The sequence below is a fragment of the Hemiscyllium ocellatum genome, chromosome 4 (genome assembly GCF_020745735.1).
Source record: "Hemiscyllium ocellatum isolate sHemOce1 chromosome 4, sHemOce1.pat.X.cur, whole genome shotgun sequence".
Classification (NCBI taxonomy): domain Eukaryota; kingdom Metazoa; phylum Chordata; class Chondrichthyes; order Orectolobiformes; family Hemiscylliidae; genus Hemiscyllium; species Hemiscyllium ocellatum.
The window spans coordinates 140673562-140695121 of record NC_083404.1 but is presented as its reverse complement, the minus strand read 5'-3'; the positions used below and the strand labels follow the sequence as shown (position 1 = coordinate 140695121).

The 21560-nt window shown below is 40.3% G+C and overlaps 2 protein-coding genes across 5 annotated transcripts in view; one reads left to right on the top strand and one right to left on the bottom strand.

The window, feature by feature from the left end:
• rmc1 (regulator of MON1-CCZ1) overlaps positions 1-5605 on the top strand; it is a 56715-nt gene extending 51110 nt beyond the window's left edge. For 2 of the 4 annotated variants that reach the window (XM_060823921.1, XM_060823920.1), the window contains exons 18-20: positions 3280-3348; positions 4799-5024; positions 5281-5605. In XM_060823921.1, the coding sequence (XP_060679904.1) occupies positions 3280-3348; positions 4799-5024; positions 5281-5360 (375 nt within the window). In that variant the 3' untranslated portion in view covers positions 5361-5605. The remainder of the gene's footprint in view (positions 1-3279; positions 3349-4798; positions 5025-5280) is intronic. The other 2 variants (XM_060823923.1, XM_060823922.1) reach the window with 1 other exon arrangement.
• npc1 (Niemann-Pick disease, type C1) overlaps positions 5383-21560 on the bottom strand; it is a 38876-nt gene continuing 22698 nt past the window's right edge. The window contains exons 11-25 of the mRNA XM_060823919.1: positions 21116-21218; positions 20269-20458; positions 18277-18459; positions 18077-18191; positions 17716-17843; positions 16939-17073; positions 15949-16038; positions 15680-15870; positions 15003-15118; positions 13799-13928; positions 11826-12026; positions 10096-10327; positions 8506-8619; positions 6468-6630; positions 5383-5761 (exon numbers count right to left, since the gene is read on the bottom strand). Coding sequence (XP_060679902.1) covers positions 5682-5761; positions 6468-6630; positions 8506-8619; positions 10096-10327; positions 11826-12026; positions 13799-13928; positions 15003-15118; positions 15680-15870; positions 15949-16038; positions 16939-17073; positions 17716-17843; positions 18077-18191; positions 18277-18459; positions 20269-20458; positions 21116-21218 — 2171 coding nt within the window. The 3' untranslated portion in view covers positions 5383-5681. The remainder of the gene's footprint in view (positions 5762-6467; positions 6631-8505; positions 8620-10095; positions 10328-11825; positions 12027-13798; positions 13929-15002; positions 15119-15679; positions 15871-15948; positions 16039-16938; positions 17074-17715; positions 17844-18076; positions 18192-18276; positions 18460-20268; positions 20459-21115; positions 21219-21560) is intronic.

The window sequence follows — 21560 nt, the reverse complement described above, 5'->3', positions numbered from 1 at the left end:
CAACCAGTTAAGTGTCCTTATTTTTGGAGAATCTATAACTGTCAGAGGCAGTGTGGTCCATGGTCCAGCTACTAAGTAAAGAAACTACCTCTGACAGCTGACCTCTATCATCCCTCAATTTAAAGCTACACCACCTCATGCTAGCCATCATCTGAAAACAAAAAGGCTCTCACTGTCCACCCTGTCTAATCCCTTGGCTTGTCTTGTCTCAATCAAGTCACCACTCAAAACTTTCTTTCTAACAAAAACCAGCCTCAACTCCCTCAGCCTTTACAGGCAACATCCTAATAAATCCCCTCTGAACCCTCTATAGCTTCCACATCCTTCTTTTAAAAAAGGTGGCAGCTAGAACTGTATGCAATACTCCAAGTGTAGGCTTACCAGAGTTTTGTATAACTGCAGCATGACTATTCCAAAACTCAATCCCACTCCTAATAAAAAAACTTACTGTATGCCTTAACAACCTAGGTGGAAACTTTCAGGAATCTCTGTACCTGGACAGATCTCTGCTCATCTACACTACCAAAGAATCTTACCATTAGCCTAGTACTCTATTCTTGTTGCTCCTTCTAAAGTGAATCATCTCATTTTTTCTGCATGAAACTTCATTTGCCACCTCAGCAGTTTAATCTATGTCCCTCTAACATGCAACATCCTTCAGCACTATTCACAACTCGTGATCTTCGTGTCATCCACAAACTTACTAACCCATCCTATGTCCTCAGTCATTTTCATAAGTGACCAACAGCAGTGGTCCCAAAACAGATCCTTGTAGTACACCCCCTAGTAACTGAACTCCAGGATGAACATTTAATCAATCACCACATTCTATCTAAAGAATTTCTGATCCAAACTGCTAAAATCACCCTCCCTCCCATGCCTCTTGTGCAATATACACCACATCCACTTTAGCCAAAACCACCTGGTTTGGTTACTATCTCAAACCCTTGAGGCAAAGCTACCCTTCACAAAATATAAGTTGACTGGGGATAGTCAATACTTCCTTTCTAGATAAATCCTCTTAACTAAAAGGCTCACTGGTCTAGAAATTACCAGGGTTCTCATTTCTTTGAGACAGGGGACAACATTTGCTGTCCTCTAGTGGTCTGGTGTACTTTAGCTAGTCCATAGAAGCAAGTGTGTTGGATCCATTGTCATTGACAAGGATTCAGAAAAATCAGGACAAATGAGACTTTTGAAAAAGACCAAAAAACTTTGAGCTACAAACATTTAAAATAGCAACTAAGTGAACCTAAAAAAAAAAGGGACCCTATACAAAACCAAAATGTAATTCATGAAATAGTAGACAACAGGCTAGTGACCAAAAGACATGACCCACTATCACCCTTACATACAGATGAAGGGCACCACTGACTGGGACAACACATTATCCTAGGACAGGTTAAAACAGACAGGAATTTCTAGAGGTCTGATGTTCAACTGGAACTCCATCAATAAACATTTGCACCTTATCTACCATCCTGAAGAAAAGTGGATATCACCCACCTTAACAGACCAAAGATACAAATAGAAAGTGGGACAATGCCAGTGCTTCACTGGAGGCTCTGATACACCTAACAAAAATCTTCCAGCTCAAACTTACAAGCCAAACCTCATCCTGAACTTCAAATCTTCACCATTTGCATCTGCTCTAGATAAGCCTGTTTACTTGGACCACTCCCTTTGTATTATGAAATCATTTGTTATTTCTTGCTTCCACATCAGACCATCTCTTCAGTTTTCAACCCCACTATATCTCTAAATTTAGAAGCAATGTTGTAGTCAAGTGTTTTAAAACAGTGCAGAAAGACCTTTCTGCCCATCTTGTCTGTGCCTAGTTATCAAGCATCAACTCTTAAAGGCATTTCCCAGCACTTGGTTGTGTTTTTCAAGCACAAGAAAATGTCTTGAAGGTGGAATATACCAGCAGCATACCATTACCTCAGGGACAGTAGTTAAGTATAGTGGCCATTAAGATGCTGCTGGGCAAGTGGAAAGATCATGGTGGAGAAGTCACCCAGCAGAAATGGGCTACACCCCCAGGGGTCTGAAGGAGATAGATTGCTACCAATACACTTTCAGGAAATCAAGTCAGTATGGTTTCCAAAAGACTGGGAAAATGGCTAATGTAACACTTGTTACAAAAGGGAGGCAATTAGTTTGACCTTAAAATGAACTCACTTACCAATGATGCAGGAGAGATTGCAGATATCTGCAAGCGTACAGTAAAGTGCAAAGTGAAACCAGTGTCACAGATAGTGATTTTGGCAGAACACTTTGGCAAGCTTGCAGTCATCATTCAGACCATTGTCCCAACTCCTTTTACAGGAAGTTGGTGAAGCCACTTCTGGGGTACCATATATAGCTCTGGTTGCCCTGCTATAGGAAGGCCATTAAATTGGAAAGGATGCAGAAGAGGAGATTTACAACTCAAACATGGTAATGTGTGGAGAGGCTGGAACTTCTTTCCTGGAGTGCAAGAGGTAGTTTAAGTTTAAAAATCATGCAGGGCATAGATAAAAAAAGTTAGCAAGAGGTCTTTTCCCCAAGTAGGAAGTTCAAAAGTTGAAAGGTATGAGGGGGAAAAAAGATTGACAAAAAAGGACCAGAGGGGCAACTTCACCAGCAATAAACTGCTGGAGGAAGTGCTAGATGCAGGTATAGAGCTTTAAGACAAGTACATGAAAAAGTAGTTTAGCAGGACATGGACCAAATACAGACAAATGGGACTGGTTTAGTTCAAGAAATTGGTCAGCATAGATGAGATGGACCAAAGGGTGTTTCTATGCTGTATGAAACAGCAGGGAGGTTGCAGAAGGACTTGGACAGACAAGGAGTAGGCAAAGGAATCTGAAACAGTCCAGAAGGCTGGAGGTCAAGTAATTGAATGTTAAATGGTTATGGGGAGTGGTGAAGGTGGTTAAAATGGGGGCAGAATGGCCCAACTGCTGCGATATCTTGGTGGAGTAATGCTATATGCAACTTCCTCTTAACCTGGTTAAGAAAGAAATATTGCAGCTGCTGGAGATCTAAAACAAAATGCAAGAAAAGCTGTTGGACTGGCAGCATCTCCAAAAGAGTCTGCAGGAATTTCCAAAGTAGCCACACTGTGGAAAATGTCATTGGTTCAAAGAGATATTGCCAGTTCAGCATTTCTCCAGCACTATTAAATTCTGCTTCTTGGTGCATGGAGGACAATGCAACTGAAAATCCACCAAGTTTGACAGTTGTTTTCAACTCAACAGGCACCAAGAGTTTTGATGTGCTTTTGTATTCCAGGCTTGTCTACTTCTGTCACTAGAGAGCACATACCCTCCTGCGCATCAGCTGTCCCTTGACATGCTAAAGGTAGGACCTTTCACTTTATAGATCACCAAGCTCTGAAGGTAAAGTAATCCCAAATGCTTTCTGGAAACATTTTACTTTAAATTCCTCTAAAAAGGAAGAGTAGATGGACATCTGTAATAGCATTCACTGGATCCTTTACAACTTTATATGCTGGACTGACCAAGTATTGTGTCCACTTACTCCGAAGTGGTTTTCTCCCCAAAAACTACAGGCCATCCAAAGAAGTTACTTATCTTACTCAGTCTTAAATTGAGTGTCCCTTTATTCTGAGACCATAACTCATAGCCTGCAGTGAGGGGAAATAGAGTTTACCCAGTAAACTCTTAAAGGATCCCATGTTTCAATAGGAATCTTTTCCAAAATCTCAATCCCAACCTTTTTCAGCCTTTAAAGGCAAATCCTCCATACCAGAGATTGTAGGGAACCTGCTAGTGGGTCTCCAATGAAGTTCTCATTGAGAATGGAACAATACTGCTCATGGTATTCCAGATGAGTTTTACTAGTACCTTGTACACAGTTGTAGTAAGACTTTATTCTTACTAGAATTTTTGATAAGGCTAAGATCCCACTTTTTTTAAAACCCTCTCCATTTAACTTTTGTTCCTATCAAGTCTACTAATTCCTACTTAGAGCATCCCATCCACAAAGCTTGCTGCAGGTTAGATCTGCTATTGTACCAGCTGTAGAGCAGAAGACATTATCTTGGAACTGCCTACAGAGTTTTGAAGTGAGCACAATTACCCACCATGAATAGGTAACACCAGCTATCACAGCAGCCCATTGTCCCCAGTGACAGCTATTTATTTGCCCAGGCTACTTTTTAAAACCCCCTTCCTTCAATTTACTTAACTATATAGTTCACCTAGCTGCATGCTAAAGCTGGAGTAATGGCTGGTTGTCAGCTGAAGGGTCACTGGACCCAACAATGTTTACTTTTTCCCTCCACAGATTTCTGCCAGACTGGCATTTAACTTAGTGTGATGAGCCTAGTTTTTAAAGCAAAAGGTAACTGAAATCAATAAATAAATGGAGGGGCTGAATAGCCTACATTTTCATGGTTTTGCCATGTTGCTGTTAGCTATGTTAAAGTTGGTCACTGTTCAGAATTGGAGCTGTTATTAATGCAGAGGGACAGGATTTTTCCAACATGCAGCACTGTGGGAGTCTTAAACTTGAGGCAACTCACCTTCAAATAGCAATTAGGAATGGGTAAACATTGGCCTTGCCAGGGCAATCCTGCATGGAAAAAACCACTGACAGGGTCAATCATAAAAACCTTGTAGAAACTGGCTTGGTTTGAAGAGGTAGGGAAGTGTAAGCGATAGAGATTTTTTAAATTGAACTCCCTTGGCAATATTCCCAGGATGACCACATTAGTCTTGAGAATGCTTTCACAAAAAAAGTCAGCATGAAATCATATTTCTAATCTGTCCAGTTTAAAATATTGCAGCGACTGTCTACAGCCAATGAGGAGATTGTGGAAGTCCTACTATCCAAACACCAGGTTTTAGGTGCACTACGGTTTGTTCGTAGTGTTGGTAGCCATGATAATATATCAGCACGCAAGTTCTTGGATGCAGCCAGGCAGACTGGAGATGCAATGCTGTTTTACACCACCTTCAAGTTTTTTGAACAGAGGAATCAAAGATTAAGAGGAAGCTCACACTTTACACCAGGTGAGTACAAACTGGAAGTTCCTGAGGGAGTTTGACTAAGTGGATGGATGGATGGGGTGGGGATGTTACTTCATAGCAAGCATTGAGAAATGGGAATGGATACATTCACTTTGTGATCATCCAGTTAAATTGGTGAAGGAAAAAAGGTGGAAGTAAATAAATATTGGAGGGAAAAATTGATGGTAAAGTGGAAGATGTAAAATCTAACCTGAGTCTAGTCCCAGCACCATTACATTGTGGGTTGTTTTAATTGCAGGAGAGCACTGTGAAGAACATGTTGCCCATTTCAAAAACCTTTTTGGAGAACAAGCACTTCTGACATCCATGGCTGTATAAACTCTGGACACAAAGCAATGCATTAGTTACTGAAGACAAACTTTATTAAATGTACATTATTAAAAAAGGGACTGCAAAAATCTACTTTTGGCATGTATTAAAACTGCATTAGTGTCACTTCCCAGTGTCATCCTTCAGTGGTCAACCAGAAAGAATCTTGCATTTTGCAGTCTTAGATTCATTGTTGACTGCTAGTTACCAATCCAAAAAAATGGAAACAGCTGGAACCTGAAATAAATATTTCAGCTATCATACAAGTTTCCTGAGTTCAAAATCCTTCATTTAGGATCTGTCCTTTATGCAGAAATTCATTTAAGTTATTTACTTTAGCAGTTGCTCCTCTTCAGTGTTCTGGTAATGGTTTTGCAGAGCTGAAACTTTCCCTTTGTTAATGGTTGGTCCTAGAAAGAGTGGATTCAGTAAACAGATGTACAAATCAAAAACATTTGAATTATGTAATGACCAAACCTAGATTAAGTAGGATCTGCTTACTGTAGCAAGCACTTAGGGGCACCAAGTTATACCTGTTCAAGAAAAAAGGATGACTGGTAATTTGTGAACAGAACATAGGCTAGGTGCTGTTGGGAAATCAAGGTGGCTCCTCAAGATCCACATGGGAATAGCACCAATTCATCCCACCTAATCCATTACTTGCAGACCTCAACCCCTTACATACACCAATGGTTTGTGTTAAAAAAGTTAGTGAAAATATTCATGGCTGATCCAGTTTAAAAACCAGACTTCAGTGAAACCTAATCTATTTTCAGATTTCATGTAGTTCCAAAATTGCTACTTGTATTGCCTCAAATAAGTCTCTATTCCAGCTTCCCTTTGGGTTCATCAGTTCCATGTACTGAACCATCATGCTGCTTGCCATTTACATCACTTTCAAAAGTCATCCATAACCTAGACTCTAGGGAAATACAAACTTGGTCTCCATACCTTGATTTAGCCCTCAAAAACAATGGTAATAGTTATTCTACAAAGTATGGAGGAGTAAGCTTGAATGAGGGGAAGGAAGGTAGTAGAAAACATTAGTGAATCTGCCTAAATCAGAAGGATGCAAGAATTGGAGTTAGTGATCAATGATATGCAAGTTGTTCTTACCCACGTAAGAAAGAAAGACTGGAAGGAATACGAGGCCATGAGCAGCTCCCAAAAGCACAATTGCCAAATACATCCTGAAGTAGAAGATCTGGAAAATCTGAGATTTGGCAAATGCCAGGACCACAATACCTCCAAACTTCGTCAGTGTGATGCCACTAAACACCTGCAGGAAGTAGTCAGAATGAGACTGTCATGCACAAATTCTAGTCTAACTTTGAGACAAAACAGACTGCAGAAGCTAGAGTCCATCTGAGTATGGTGCTGTAAAAGCACATCAGGTCAGGGAGAGGTCCTGATGAATCAGTTAGCTTCAGGCTTAGCCTTCAGGAGGAGCACTGTACCCAAATCCAATTGGCCTATGCCAGTTTGCCAAACTAAACCAGCCTTCATTTGGCCATATCCCTCACTTCCTATTCATGAAATATCCAAGTAGGAAAGCTGTAACTGGACCTTCATCTAGCACTTCCTGGCAGTTTATTCCACATGCAAGCTGTGTAAAGTCACCCCCTCAGATCCTGCCCATACCTTTAATGTTTCCTTTTGAACTCACCCACCTTACAAGGAGAAGCATTTGCTAGTCACATTTTAAACCTCAAAAAAAGTCACCCCTCAGTCTAGTGTGGTCCAGGTTGGTAAAAGTGTCAGCCTATCCCAACTAGCCCCAACAACCAGGAGGGGGGGCAGGGGGAATAAAGGAAGTCTTCGGAACCCTCTCCAATTTAAATATCCTTGCTATAGAAGGGAGACCAGAAATTGTACATTGTAGTCTGAATTAGAGTCACCATCTTGTACAACTGCAAGATGAGTGGCAGGGTGGCTGTGGTTAGCACTGCTGCCTCACAGCACCAGGGTCCTAGGTTCAATTCCAGCCTTGGGTGGCTGGAGTTTGCACATTCTCCCAGTGGCTGTGCTATAATTGCCCACTGTTAGGAAATGGTTCTAGGTGGGTTACTCAGAGGGTGAGTATGGACTGGTTGGGCCAAAGGCCTGTTTCTACACTATAGGAAATCTAAACTCCTGTACTCAGTTACAAAGGCAGAAAGTGCACTAGTCATCAAATCTTGTTCACCTGTGATGCATCTTAGATTGGTGTACCTGAACCTGTGTTTAAACACTACACAGGTGAGCCCTACCACAACTGCAGATGCCTTTGTTTTTACAAAATGCAATACTCCAATGAAACTTCATTTACCATTCCTCAGCCAAGTAAGCCAGTTCAGAGGAATCCTCAGAATGGAGGTAACCTTTCGTCCACTATACCACCAGTTTTGCAGTCTTACTAACCATGCCTTGACATTATTTCTAATCCAAATGCTCGAGAAAGTGGCTCCAATACCGATTCTGCAGAACATATTTGGTCACAGGTCTCCAGTTTGAAAACATCCCACCATCATGTCTCCTACAGTCAAACCAATTTTTTTAAATCCATTTGGCAAGCTCCCTGAATCCCATGTGATTCAACTTTCACTGAAAAGTCTACCAAGATCTTTAAGATTCTGAAAAGTTTAGATATAAACAGCTACTGTTCCACCCTCCAATGGCAAGAAATTCCCCATGAAGCACCTCAAAACATACCCACCGCTAAAAAAAAGGTGTCAGTCTATAGTTCCCAGGCTTCAAGGCACAAGATTAGCCAGCTGTGATCTGGGAGGGGGGGGGGGGGTTTAATTAATTCACAGCTGTTTTGATTGGGAACACTTTCTGAAAGGAGCGAGACCCGATTAGTTGAGTGGTGCTGCTCTTGTGCAATCTCACCATAAGAGAATGTTGAGAGCAGAATTACTGTTATAGCAGAATAGACTACACTGAAGAACTATAGTACTTAAGGCTGCTGTAGGATCCCATGATAGTCCACCTTACTCTAGCAAACTGCAGTGTGGCATCAGCAGGTGCTGGCCTTGTCAAAAGCATCTGGAATTCAGACTAGTATTTGAAAGTTTCCCAAAGGAACAGAATCAAAATTGCAGATCCAATATTTACTAAATTGAAATTACAAGTCTAAGATCTTAGAGTGGTAGGATTTTAATTGTTTACTTACAGAACTGCCCATATTTGCCAATGCTTCCTCAGCACGCTGCACTCTGGTCTCCTTCAGACTGACCGAAAATGCTCGAACAATATGGCTACAGAACTCAACTGAAATACCACAGCACTGAAAAAAAAGTTATGGCATATCAATTGTATAGCTCAAGACCAACCCTGCAGCCCTGTTCAGTGGAGTTATTTTCTAGTTTAAGTACGCTAGAGTAAACCATTTAATTAAATTCAAGATATGAATTTATGTCCAACATGAAAGTTGAAGATAGCTATTTGTGAGTATTCATTTTGGGGCATGTGTTGCTGGCTGGCCAGCATTTGGTCCCTAGTTGCTCGAAATTGAGGTGAATGCATGGTCAGTGATGGTGGAAGCAGAGTCATTAGAGACATTTAAATGGCAGCTGGACATGCACAAGGACACAGTGGTGAATTGAAGGGTGCACAGGTTATTTTAGGTTAGGAATAATCTTCAGCACAATAGTGGACTGAAGGGCCTGTTCTGTATTTTTGTTCTATAAAAAAGTAGTGAGCTGTCTTGAACTGCTGCAGGTCACCTGCTGTAATCTGATGTGTATTAGGTTGAAATCAGGAAGAGCAATCCAAAACAATATAGGACCCATATAAAATAGGGGAAATTCAGGACCTGGTGGTATTAACCCTACATCTGCCCACACAGGCTTATGAAATAGAGTCACAGCAATTCTCCATATGCAGCATCTAACTTCAATCCCAGAGCATGGATTAAAATCTCAAAAGTGGAAAAACACCAAGTACAAGACTCAATGCTTGTGTGCATGGGAACATGGCCAATTGGAGCATCCAAGTGAAGTGAATTTACCTTGCAGCTACACTAGTGAATTCATTACCAATTTAAAAGCTTATTCACTTTAGCTGTTGACTGACCAGCATTTGATGCCAGTTCCTACTTGCTCTTCAATAGAGATGGTGAGCTACTTTGAATCATTGTAGTCAGTGTGCTACAGGTAGATCCACAATGCCCTTAGGGAAGGGCTGCCAGAATTTTGAGTGACACTGAAGGAACAGCAATATAAATTCAGGATGAGGGTGGCTTGGAGACGGGGGTGGAAGAAATGTGCAGGGAGTGATGTTCCTGTATCTGCTGCCCTTGTTCTTAGAGATGAAAGTCGTTGAATGTTGTTTGGAAGGTGCTGTCCAAAGTTTGAGTTTCTGCAGTGCATCTTGCAGATGTTATATAGCTGCTACTGAGTGGTGAATGTGGTGCCAGATTAGGATGCTGCTTTGCCCTGGATAGTGTCAAGCTTAGAATGTTGTTGGAACTGCACCCATCCAGGAAAGAGATGATGATGATTACTCCATTAATGTCTGGAGTGTGCCTTTATAGATGGTGGCCAGACTTTCAGGAGATTAGGTGGAGTTACTTGTGGCAACAATCCAAGCTTCAGTTCTGCTCTTGAAGCTGTTTATGGTGAGTCCTGTTCAGTTTCTGGCAAGTTGTAACCCCCAGGAAGTTAGTGGAAAATTGATGGGACACCATTTAATGTCAAGGAGTGGTGGTTCAAATAAACCAGAAGCAAACTGGTTCAGTTACTCACCCAGTTTATCTACTTACCATAACCAAGTTTACTAATGAGACTGCATTAAGACTGATGTTCCACAGCCACATAACTCCAAACATGTTTGTTATGATCATAGAAATGGTGATGCAGACAATCATGGCAGACCAAACTTCACAGCCCAGCAGGATTGTAGTCACAGTGAACACAGCTCCCAGTGAGACACAGATGTTGAAAATAGTGTCTTTCACAATTGTGAAATATTGTTCATAATATACATAAAACACACTGTAAACAAACAGAACAAAGCTTTTACAATCACATTTGTCATTTGCTGCATTTAAAACTTCTAGGACAGCATGGAAGTGTAATAGAAGGCTGGAAGCATTTCAATTTATTGCTTCAGCCTGGGGAAGAGAGAGAATATTGCACTGGAGAAATTCTTCAGTAACGTACACTGGTATTGCCATAAGCCACAGGGTTTCTAAGGGCCTGAGTGGAAGTTGGTTTTCCAGAGGCTATAGCTAGTCCTGGACCCATCCTGTAAGGTTTACTTAGTTCAGGACAGATGATATTTCAGACATGGGCACAGAATAGTCAAGTCATACACAAGTCATCCAGCAATTTAAATTCATAAAAATTTGTTATGGTGGGCATAAGGTTTTACGCAGCATGAACAGTGTTGCTGAACAAAGACCTTGGAGTGCAGGTTCATAGCTCCTCGAAAGTGGAGTTGCAGGTAGATAGGATAGTGAAGAGGGGTTTGGTATGTTTTCCTTTATTGGTCAGAGTATTGAGTACAGGAGTTGGGAGGTCATGTTGCAGCTGTACAGGACATTGGTTAGGCCACTGTTGGAATATTGGGTGCAATTCTGGTCTACTTCCTATCGGAAAGTAGTTGTGAATCTTGAAAGGGTTCAGAAAAGATTTACAAGGGTGTTGCCAGGGTTGGAGAATCTGAGCTATAGGGAGAGGCTGAACAGGCTGGGGCTGTTTTCCCTGGAGCGTCAGAGGCTGAGGGGTTTACAAAATTATGAGGGGTGTGGATAGGGTAAATAGGCAAAAGTCTTTTCCCTAGAGTTAGGGAGTCCAGAACTAGAGGGTATAGTTTAGGGTGAGGGGGAAGATATTAAAAAAAAGGGCAACTTTTTCCAGAGGGTGGTATGTGGATGGAATGAGCTGCCAGAGGATGTGGTGGAGGCTGGTACAATTGTAAAATTTAAGTGGTATTTGGATGGGTATACGAATAGAAAAGGTTTATATAGAGGGATATGGACCAGGTGCTGGCAGGTGGAACTAGACTGGGTTGGATAACTGGTCGGTATGGACCGAAGGATCTGTTTCCAGGCTGTCATAGATGTACAGCATTTGGGAAATTGAATTAGGCAGATATGAAAAGCCTGTTCCTATATTATTTGCTGTGTTCCCTCCAACATCAAGTCCAGCTGTCAGCTAAGAAACAACCAATAGAACAGCAACTGCTGTAAGTCAAACTGCTGGAGGAGCTCAGCTAGTCAGTCTGGCAGCATTTGTGCCAAAAAAAGTTAATGCGGTGACTCAATTGGGAAGGGCCACTGTCCTGAAAGTGGAACTGATTTCTCTACAGGTGCTGCTGGCCTGGATTTTTAAAAAACCAGTCTGACATTGTTACAGCTGACAATTCCTTCCCAGGTGTTTTGTACTCCTCTGCTAGAGTAGAGGGAAACTAGAACACCCCGATCTGGGAGGACTGCAAATGTACATACACTTAAAAGATTCCTTCTGAGTAGGCAGTTTATATAGTTACCTGTATGGAAAGACACGATAGCCTTTGTCAGAAATGCCCATGGATTCAGTTATGTTTTCTGCCAGACTCCGTGCATGCTTGGCAGCAGCAATGAAGTCAGCTGATGTTCTCAGTACTGTGTGAAAGGTCATGAAATAAGTGGCTCCCACAGCAGTATTGTTTTCAAGCAGGTTCACTGCAGAGCTGTATGCTGCATGGCCTCTGTACAGAATAGAGAGAACACTTAGGACAGTTTATGACACAAATCTCCTACAGCAGACTTAAGCATCAATTTCATGCCAATCCACAAATGGCATCTTGGAAGTTTGAAGAGGTGATCAGGAGAACTAAACAAGACTAAAAAAGATAGTTAATGTCCAAAAGTAGTGAAAAACATTAAATATTTGACAAAGGGAAAAAGGAGGTCACTAATAGTATTTTAAAACCAGGTGATAAAGTGTTAGAGATATCAGTTTAAGATTGAACAGAACCAAGGTAATAGCTGGTGTTGCAAGTGAAATTAGCATATTCCATACAAGACAATCCCAGCTGCTGGCAGATTTGTTCTATGACCTTGCATTAAAAGGCTGCTGTTAGTGTATTTCTAACACGTTTAGAGTTTGTTGGTGTAATTATACAGTAATGTTTGAGATTCATCCAAGCAATATTTAGACAAGTGAAAGGTCATAACTTTAGTAAAATCAACTTAATTGGAAGTGTGGAACCTCATTAATAGTTTAAAAACCCACTTGGTTCATTAATCTTCCATCCTTACCCATCTGGTCTACATGTGACTCTAGACCCACAGTAATGGTAGTTAAATCCACTTCATTCTGAATGGAGAGCAAGCCTGTATTCCAGGGTAATTAAATATGGCAATAGTAGCCCAGTGACATCCATCTCACAAAACAGACTGGCATCTACCTGATGTGGTAACTTGCCCAGGTATGGTCTGTACAGGACAAGGACAAGCTAATGCAGCCAATTACAACATTGTTCAGATGTCATCTGATGCTTTAACAAAGACAAAAGACTTCAATCTGGGCAAATAGGAAGAGTGTGCAGTGAGGGGAAACTTAATTGGTCATACCTTATTTGTAGCTAGAGGTAGACCTCAGCCCAGGACATTGGTAAAATCTGGATGCGCTCAGCCTTTTGAGCTTACTCTGCCATTCAAATATTGATTTACCTCAACATCCTGCATTCTCATCTGTCATTTGGATTTTTAAAAAATCCAAGCCTTGAACATGTGGGGCAGTGTTTAAAATCTGCTACCCTTTAGCTGAAACAAAAAAAGGTAGTGGAGGAGTTACGTAGTGACAACTCTAGAATGGATGACTCCAGAGTGCAACAGATTGGATGGAGTACATTGAGTGTTTGTAATGGTTGAAGGGTACACAAAAAAGTTAAGGCCAAGCTTAAATCAGCTAGTAATTATATTGAAGTGACAGCAAGCTGGAGGGGCAAAATTGCCTGCTGTGTTCCTTGGCCAGGAGTCCAAAGCAGCATGCAATACTCCAGGAGTGATCTTACATGGAATTTGTAGTACCTCCAGTGAGATCTTTCTTTTAGAGAAAGCTTCCCAGTAAGGAGAAAGGTGGAGAAGTAGGTAAAAATTGGTTAAGGTGGGTAGGAGCTATAGTTCCTTAAAAGATTTAGCTTTATTTCTAGGAAGTCCACATGCTGTCAAGGTGATGGTAGACACTCTAGGAAAGAATTACCTGAAAGTGTAAAAGCCTGTATATTTAAACTGTTACCATTCCTATAAAACCAACCCCATTTACAGACAGCCAAGTGAATGAAGCAGCCCTGAATTGGAAATTCAAGCAGTTAGCAGCTTAACAGACCAAAAAAAGTAGTTGTGGCTTAGACAATAGTAGTGATTGAGGAGTTCTCCCCTCAGTCAGGTTTGTAACATGGAATATAGTTAAGAGGATGACCCTTGCTCAGGTGATTAACATCTTCACTAATGGAAGAGAGATTTAGTTCCTTACCCTTTGCCACATTTTGGACTTGGATTATCAGACAGAAACATGGGGAGAAAGTTCATGAAGTCTTCTCCATATGGTCTCTCTTTTCCCTCTCGGGAGAGTGGGCGACAGCGAATGCATGAATCATCAACAACTACAAAAAAAAATAAGTTTGTTCCTTTCTGAAGTTTGGTGGAGTCCTTTTCCTTCCCACCCTCCGCTCAAGGACTAGGTAGTACATTATAAAACCAATACTGAACCAGGGCCTAAGTTTATTCCAAGAAGGGATCAGAAAGAGAGTCTACCCAATGCCCTTGGAGGAACCCAGAAATCTGTTTAATCTTAAACTGTTTTGCAGAGTATTGGTGACTGCAAGTTCAGACAGTGAAGTCCTTTATTCCAAAATGGAATTCAAAAAAAAGTGCACAATCCAGTATCACCAGTTTGAGAATTGTTAAATACACTAGTTCTGTATTAATGCAGGCCTCTAGTTGAAGTCATTGGAAGGGACTCAATTGTGCATATTGTTCAGAGACAGGCCCAGCAAGGTCAATAGCAAGAGTTCATTTTTTATTCATTGAAGGAAAATAGAACTGCATATTTTGCTTTAGACCCTATTGGGCCAATGACCAATGAGACTTGGCAGGCTTTCAGAAAACCAAGAACCCCCAATCTCACTTTGAAAGTCTATTCTTTTCAGAAGAACCTTGGTTTACTTAGGAAGCTTTCTGCAAAGAGAGTGACTTGGCCATATGCCAGTACATTGTAAACTGTAGAACATCCCACATTATCTTTCTGGCTTCAGGAAAGGCCCATTAAAAACACTTACCTAAAAGTCAGCCAATATGAAATGTTTCTTTCATCCCTGTCCCCAGAGGTTTTGGAATAGAGAAATACTGAAGTATTTCAGAAAGTAGTATTCTATAGTTACTCAAGTTGTCTTGATAACTACACTTCTAAACATGATCTTATTAAAAAAAACTAAGTTATAGGTCATGTGACACCTAAAAGAGAGTCATCTAGAGCAACTATGCACTCCAACTCCATTGAGTATTGGAATAGAGATACTTCACAATCTAGAATAGTTTCACTTTCCAGTTAAGGTGTTGCTTGAACCCTGAATGGCCCTTACCCATACACCCCAGAGAAAAATAAATTGTCTACTTAAAGTGCACTAGTGTTCCATATGAAGGAAGGATGAGCAAATATTAGTTAAAAGTACAGTCACCTGAAGCATTGCAGAAGCTCTTTGTAGTATTGTAGACTCTGCAGCAGGAGGATTGTGGCTTCACCCAGTCAAAGTAATCATCAATCCACGATGATGGTGGAAAACCAATTCTTGTACTGAGGAAAATGGAACCAGTTTTAAGAATTGTACACTGACTTGATGAGTAGCCTGCAAGTATTGTTGCTAAACCTTATGATCCAGAATGGGTCTTTCATTAAAGTTGAGACAGTGCAACTGCAGAATCTTGGACTGGTCAGACCCAATTGGTCTAGTGTCCAGAATTGGACATCAAGTCCAAGGGCACAGAAAGAGATGTGATTTCAAAGTTAAGGATCTGTGTGCTTAATGATTATGGTCATAACATTTGATTGTTGTTGCAAATTCATTCCATATTCACTGGTCAAAATCATTCCAGATAAAAAAAATTAAGCAGATTAGCTCAATCCAAGGTTGAACATTTGATTGCCTTTAAAAAATTAGATGTCAGTCTGGTTAAGTGCAGTTAAAAACAAACAGTTTGACAGAAGAAAAGCATTGCCTAAAATAGCCATCCTGGATGAAAAGGTAGAGAGTTTTGCCAATTAGAGATTGTATGATTGACAAAGATGAAGGAAGGAAGCTAGGTATGTGACTAGCAATGTGCAAGGTATTGCCATGCCCTTGATTAAAATACTTACTAGTTGTCTAACAAAGCAGCATTATAAATTTGTTGGACAAGAGAGTCATTGTTACAACCAACACCACCGCACACCGTATTTTGTCCTTCTGGAGAAGTGTAATTATGTCCTTTTTCTATCACGAAGTAGACAGGAGGGCCTGCATGCAAGTACTCAGCCATTGATTCAAAATAGTGCAGAACATATGAATCCTGGAAGGAATAATTCTGTTAGTTCAGAAAATGCACTACCACTGAATTAATATTTTTAATGGCTAAGGATGTACTTACATCTGGCATTGAATAACTCTGATTCAGTCCAATCTCAACTTTATTTAATACTGCAATACTGAATGACAGTAGACCAACAAATATAGATATCTAAGGGCAAAAACAAAATTCAATGCTGATGGTTTCAATAGTTATGAAACAAGATTAACCTTGTAAAGTGATTTAGACTAAGAGTTTACAGCCTTAGACAGGTTAAAAATGTACCAATTGGGGAAGCCCAGAAGGCTTCCCAACTATTCTAGGACTCCATTCCCATTGGACATCCAACCAAAAGATATGTTTGAACCTGATCTAGTTTGACACTAGTGCTCCCCAGGTTAACTCCACCCATATACTAAGCATTGTACAAAAAAAGAGGGGCAAGATTTTATTTTTCAATAAAGGTGGAGCTCAAACTCCACATCTAGTCTGAAAGAGAAGCTGATCCTTTAGGGACTGCTAGATTTAGAAACCAAAATTCTAGCTTTTGTCCAGGCCAGCAACTGCACAGCTAGTAGCAGAAAAGTCATGTAAATGGTTTGATAAGTGTCCTGATCACGTTCACTAACTTACACCCCTAAGTGAACAATTTGATTACTAAAATAGCTAGCTTTGCTTTTAGTACCAAAACCTTTCCTCAGGAAGCTACATTTTCAAATGAAAATTGATATTAACCAGTAACTTCAAAGATATTCCATAATTAAGGTGGTACTGAAGGCTAGTTATATTGCGACCATAGTCCAAAGTTACTCAAAAATATTCAGGTAGCCACCAAATTTTAAACCAAGTCTTGCAGCCTGGCTGTTTCTGCTTGGCTTTCCCCTTGACTGTAGAAGTTTAAAATTTAAATATAGTTAATAGGAGGCTCCTTGCAGAAGGCAATAAGCCTTTGTCACCCTTCAGAGTCCAGATTCCTCCCATATTTATGGACTATAGGTATGCTACTTATTGCACAGTGAAAAAGCTGTAGAATGAAATTTACAAAGGTAGAATCCAAGATTGAGTACTTACTACAACAGGCCGCACCCAGCTGGTTAATAGAGATGGTGCATATGTGTGTTTGAAGACACTGAAAAGAAGTTCCTCTGAATGACCATCAACATTTTCTTGTTTTTTCACACAGCACACAATATCCATACGATTACTCTGTAAATAGTGGCAGTGACTTTATTATGTGAGAATACTGACATCTACATCATATGCAAAGAGAGGCAAGCTTAAGTGGTTATGGTCAGAAAGTAAAGGTAACAAGTTAATGGAGGACGAGGACGAGGACAGAAAAAAAAGGGAAGAGGAGAGGGGAGGGGAGAAGCCATTCAAAAAAAAAAAATGTACGATATAGCAAGCCAGTGACCTTGTTCAAAAAAAGGTTAAGCACAGTAGATGTGCATGAACACCATAACCTAAAAAAAATTCCTAAAAATTACAGATTTGGAAATAAATCACTGTTTGACTACTTGTAATGTTGGGGGCTCCCAGGATTTTTGATGAGGTCTGGTGGTTCATGATGCAGCTCACCAGCACCTCCAGGGAGAATTATGGATCGGTAATAGATACAAGTTCCAGCTAGCAATACCAGCAGGTTTAGTGTGTGTGGTCAGAATTAGAGGTGAAGCCTGTTGCAGGGGCTGGGGAAGAGGGAAAGAGGATGGATTAAAGTACAGAAAAAAAAACATGAAGGAGTTGTCAGAATAGGAATTTTATCCTAATAAAAAAGTCTGCCAATGTTAAACAAAAAAGTAAAAGATGAAGCTAACCAGGACTTAATCCAGTATTCAGACAACTCACCTCTTGGCGCTGGACATCCAACCCAAAGAGACTTACAAAGCAGGTTATCTGCAGGATGAAATCTATAAATACAGCCATCCCTGCAAAGAGGGAGAAGGTGCGGACTGCTGGCATTGTTGATAAAGAACCTAAAAAGTTTGAATACACATTAGTATGAATTCTAAAAAGCTTCCTGCCCATAGATCCACTCTGGAAATATCTCTTCATTACACTCTAGCACTTCTACAGTAAGTGTGACTGGTTATATTAGGCACATTAATTTTATGAAATATCAATTTAAGTTACAGAAAACCCTATGTAGCATTTCCCCTTTACCCAGTTAAGGTTAAAAATATTGAAGTGATTTCAGTATATCACATACCCAGAAAGAAGGCCACTGTCTCAGAGAAAGCCGAGAGGAATATACTTGGTGCAACTTCTCCCAAAACTCTACCAATCTGTTGGTCAATGGACTCATTCTGTAAACGTGTGTCTCTCTGGATGAGGGGAAGGAAATGATACTTCATGCATACATGCAAGTGACTGCAGTGAAGACACTAAGCATGAGAATAGAAACAGTACCCGAAATGTCTGGACGATGATAAAGATATTGTCTACACCAACTGCCAACACCAAAAAGGGGATGACTTCAATCACAATCAGTGTGAGGGGAATGCCAGCATAACTGAAGATACCAAGAGAACAGGCCACAGAACTTAGGACAATCACAATACCAGCAATTCCCAGTGAAATCTTGGAATCCACCTAAAGAGATATTGAAAACAGCAAGTCATTTGTAACATAAACATTGTTTCATATACCTACAGCATTGTACTATTTTTTCATTGGTATTTACAAGTGATAGCATTTGTGGAAATGAACAATTATGCTGTCAGCCTATGCAGATTGGAAGCCTTTTTTGCCACAAGTGTTGCCATTCCTTAAGATGGAAAGATAATGCTTTGTGCATACTATGTTGCTCAGTGATTTTGCTTTTAAAAAGTCTGGAGGCTACAATATTAAAACAATTTTGAATCCAGAAACAAGCCTTTACCGGAATTATACAAGTTAAGGCACAGGTCAAACATTAAGCACTTAGCTAATCCTGGTCATTGAGGGGAACACAAGGGCTGGAGACTTACTGCTTAAAAAAAAGGAATCCGCTGTACTGGGGCCTTGTATAAATTGGTGGATCCTCTAGGAACAGGGAGACTAGCTAATATTGTATCTCTGCTTTAAGATAAAAGGAAATCCATGAAATCACAGGCTGATGAGCCTTGGTGTTAAGAATCTTCAGTTTCCTTAGGGGTAGGAGTTACTCACATTTAGGAAAATGGGCTTAGCAAATAGGCAGCATGACTTTGTACTCAACTGGAGTGGAGGAAGTGACAAGGCAATATTGTCTACACAGACTTTAACAAGGCTGTTGACAAGGTTCCTTACAGCAAGCTAATAAAAGCATGGAGTCAGAAGGGATCTGTAGTGAACTTGTAAAATTGATACAGACCTGGCTTGGTCAAAGTGTTTTTCTGACAAAAAAAAAGGTGACCAGTGGCATTCTGCAGAGAAAAAAAAAAAGTGCTGAGACTATGTATAGGTGATGGCAGAAAATCTAGGTGGTCTGATTTGTACATTTCTGGATTATGTTCAAGACTGGAGAGCTGTGGAGTTGCCAGAGGCTAAATAGACTGGAGTGGAGGAGTGACCAATGGAATTTAATCTGGATAAAAAGATAAATATATTTACTGAGTTCCTAAAGTGACAAATTCATAAAAGGTAGTCAAGAAAGCATATGGCATGTTGGTGTATTATAAGTTGCAAGTTATTAGCATCCCTACAGTGTAGGGAAAGGCCATATGGTCCCTCCTCAGAGGGACCCACCCAGACCCATTCCCCTACTCTACATTTATCCTTGAATGCACCTAGCCTACATATCCTGAACAATTCAGCTAACATGATTAGGTCTTCAAGGAAACCCAGGCAGACACTGGGAGAACATGCAAACTACAGAGACAATTGCTAGAGGCTAGAATTGGACTAGAGTCCCTGGTGCTGTGAGGCAGCAGTGCTAACCACTGAGCCAACTCATTTGTTGATATATAGAACATTAAGCTATATTTGGAAAGTGGCATATGGTTCTGCTCCATGGAGGCTTTAGGTGTACAGAAACGTGACCAAGATGTTGCCTTGATTGGATGGTATTAGCCATGACAGATTGGGCAAACTTTCCCTTGTGTTGAGGGGGACCTGCTAAAATGTTTACATAAAAGGCATGCATAAAATGTTGGTGTCTTTTACCCAAGTTTTTTTAAAAAAGTAAAAAAGGGACATTAAAGATAGATGAATGGCTGGTTTTATTTTAAAAGTGGCAACTGGCTGGAATGTGCTACCAGCAGATACAACAGCTACCTTAAATATATGAAGGGGTAGGGAACAAAGGGATTATGTCTGGAGGCAAATATTTCCTTTAGAAAGGCACATCTGTTGGCAATCTTAGTGGGCTAAAGCATGTTCTGTATTCTAGACAGATTGCCTCAAATCTTTCTACCATTTCAGACCTTTGTCTATACCCACCATGAAAGTCCAGCAGCTTCTGATGTGTCCCAGAGCAATGGAGATGTACAAGAACATGATTGCATAGCTAATGATAATGGTATTGATATCACTGTTACTCTCCCGATTAATCTCATCTTCAATGCTCCGTTCAGTTGAGAATGCAATTGTCAAGTTTGAGTCATTGTAAGCTTTCAGAAAATCAATAAATCTGGAAAAAACAAGATAGTCATTTGGGCAATCTAGTGCTTCAGATGATTCCAGAAACAAATCTTTAGTATTTACTAAAGTGTATGGTCAATATATAGGGTTTTCAGTGCAGAGGGATCTGTGTCTTAACTCTCCAAGTATCTCACCCAGTGCTGTTCTTGGACATTCTGCCTACCAGCTTGCCTGTTAGCAATTTTAAAACAAATGCCCTTTTGAATGGCTCGATTGCACCTGCCTCCACCAAGGGATGGATTCAAGATCCCAACTGCCCACTGAAGGTAGTGGATGTTGATTTTACTACTCAGGTAATTTCAGGAAACCTTTACTCAGATGAAACCCATGGATTTTGAATTCTTCCATGTGCTTCCCTTGCCAAGTAGGGGGCCATCCCACTTTCTAATCTTTCATAATGGAAATGCCTCCCCTAATATTTTAGTAAATCTTTCAACTGTTTCAAAGCTTTCAATCAGCATCTTTCCCAATAGTTTCCAGAAATATAAAGCTGCTGAGGCCAAACTAGTACCTTAGGATACTCACTTATTCTTGTGAACAGGCCTGTTTATAAGCCTTCTATTGCATGATTTGCATGTTATTCAAAAAATAAAATCAGTCTGGTTGGTCTTTAAAATGATATGCATAGAGATTAAAGGTTACTTACGCCTTCTCCCAAGCCAGTGCTTTGTTCAGTTTCTCAGTGTCATTATGATAATTATTTACAGGAAAAGTGATTACTAGTGCTGTGGCATTGTTATAATCATCACCTGTGAAGTCAAAAATATCATTTCAGTCTTTAGCCTAACTAAGCTGTATTCAGCTTAATGTTGGAAGCATTGTTCATTTGACTCCCACAACCACAATTTGAAATAAACAAAGCTTGGTGGGTGTTGAGAGAGAAGCCAAGTTAACAAACTTTCCTCCTAGCCTTTAAATTTTGAATGCATTGATAAATATTTAGATCTAGCTAGGCATCTATATTTATTTTCACAAAACTGGTATCTTAGCTCAATTTAGTGGGCAAGAATAAGCTCATAGCTTATACTTTATATTCTTGCCTAATTCACTCAATCTGCATGGAACCATACAGTCTCAAACAATGATAGTGA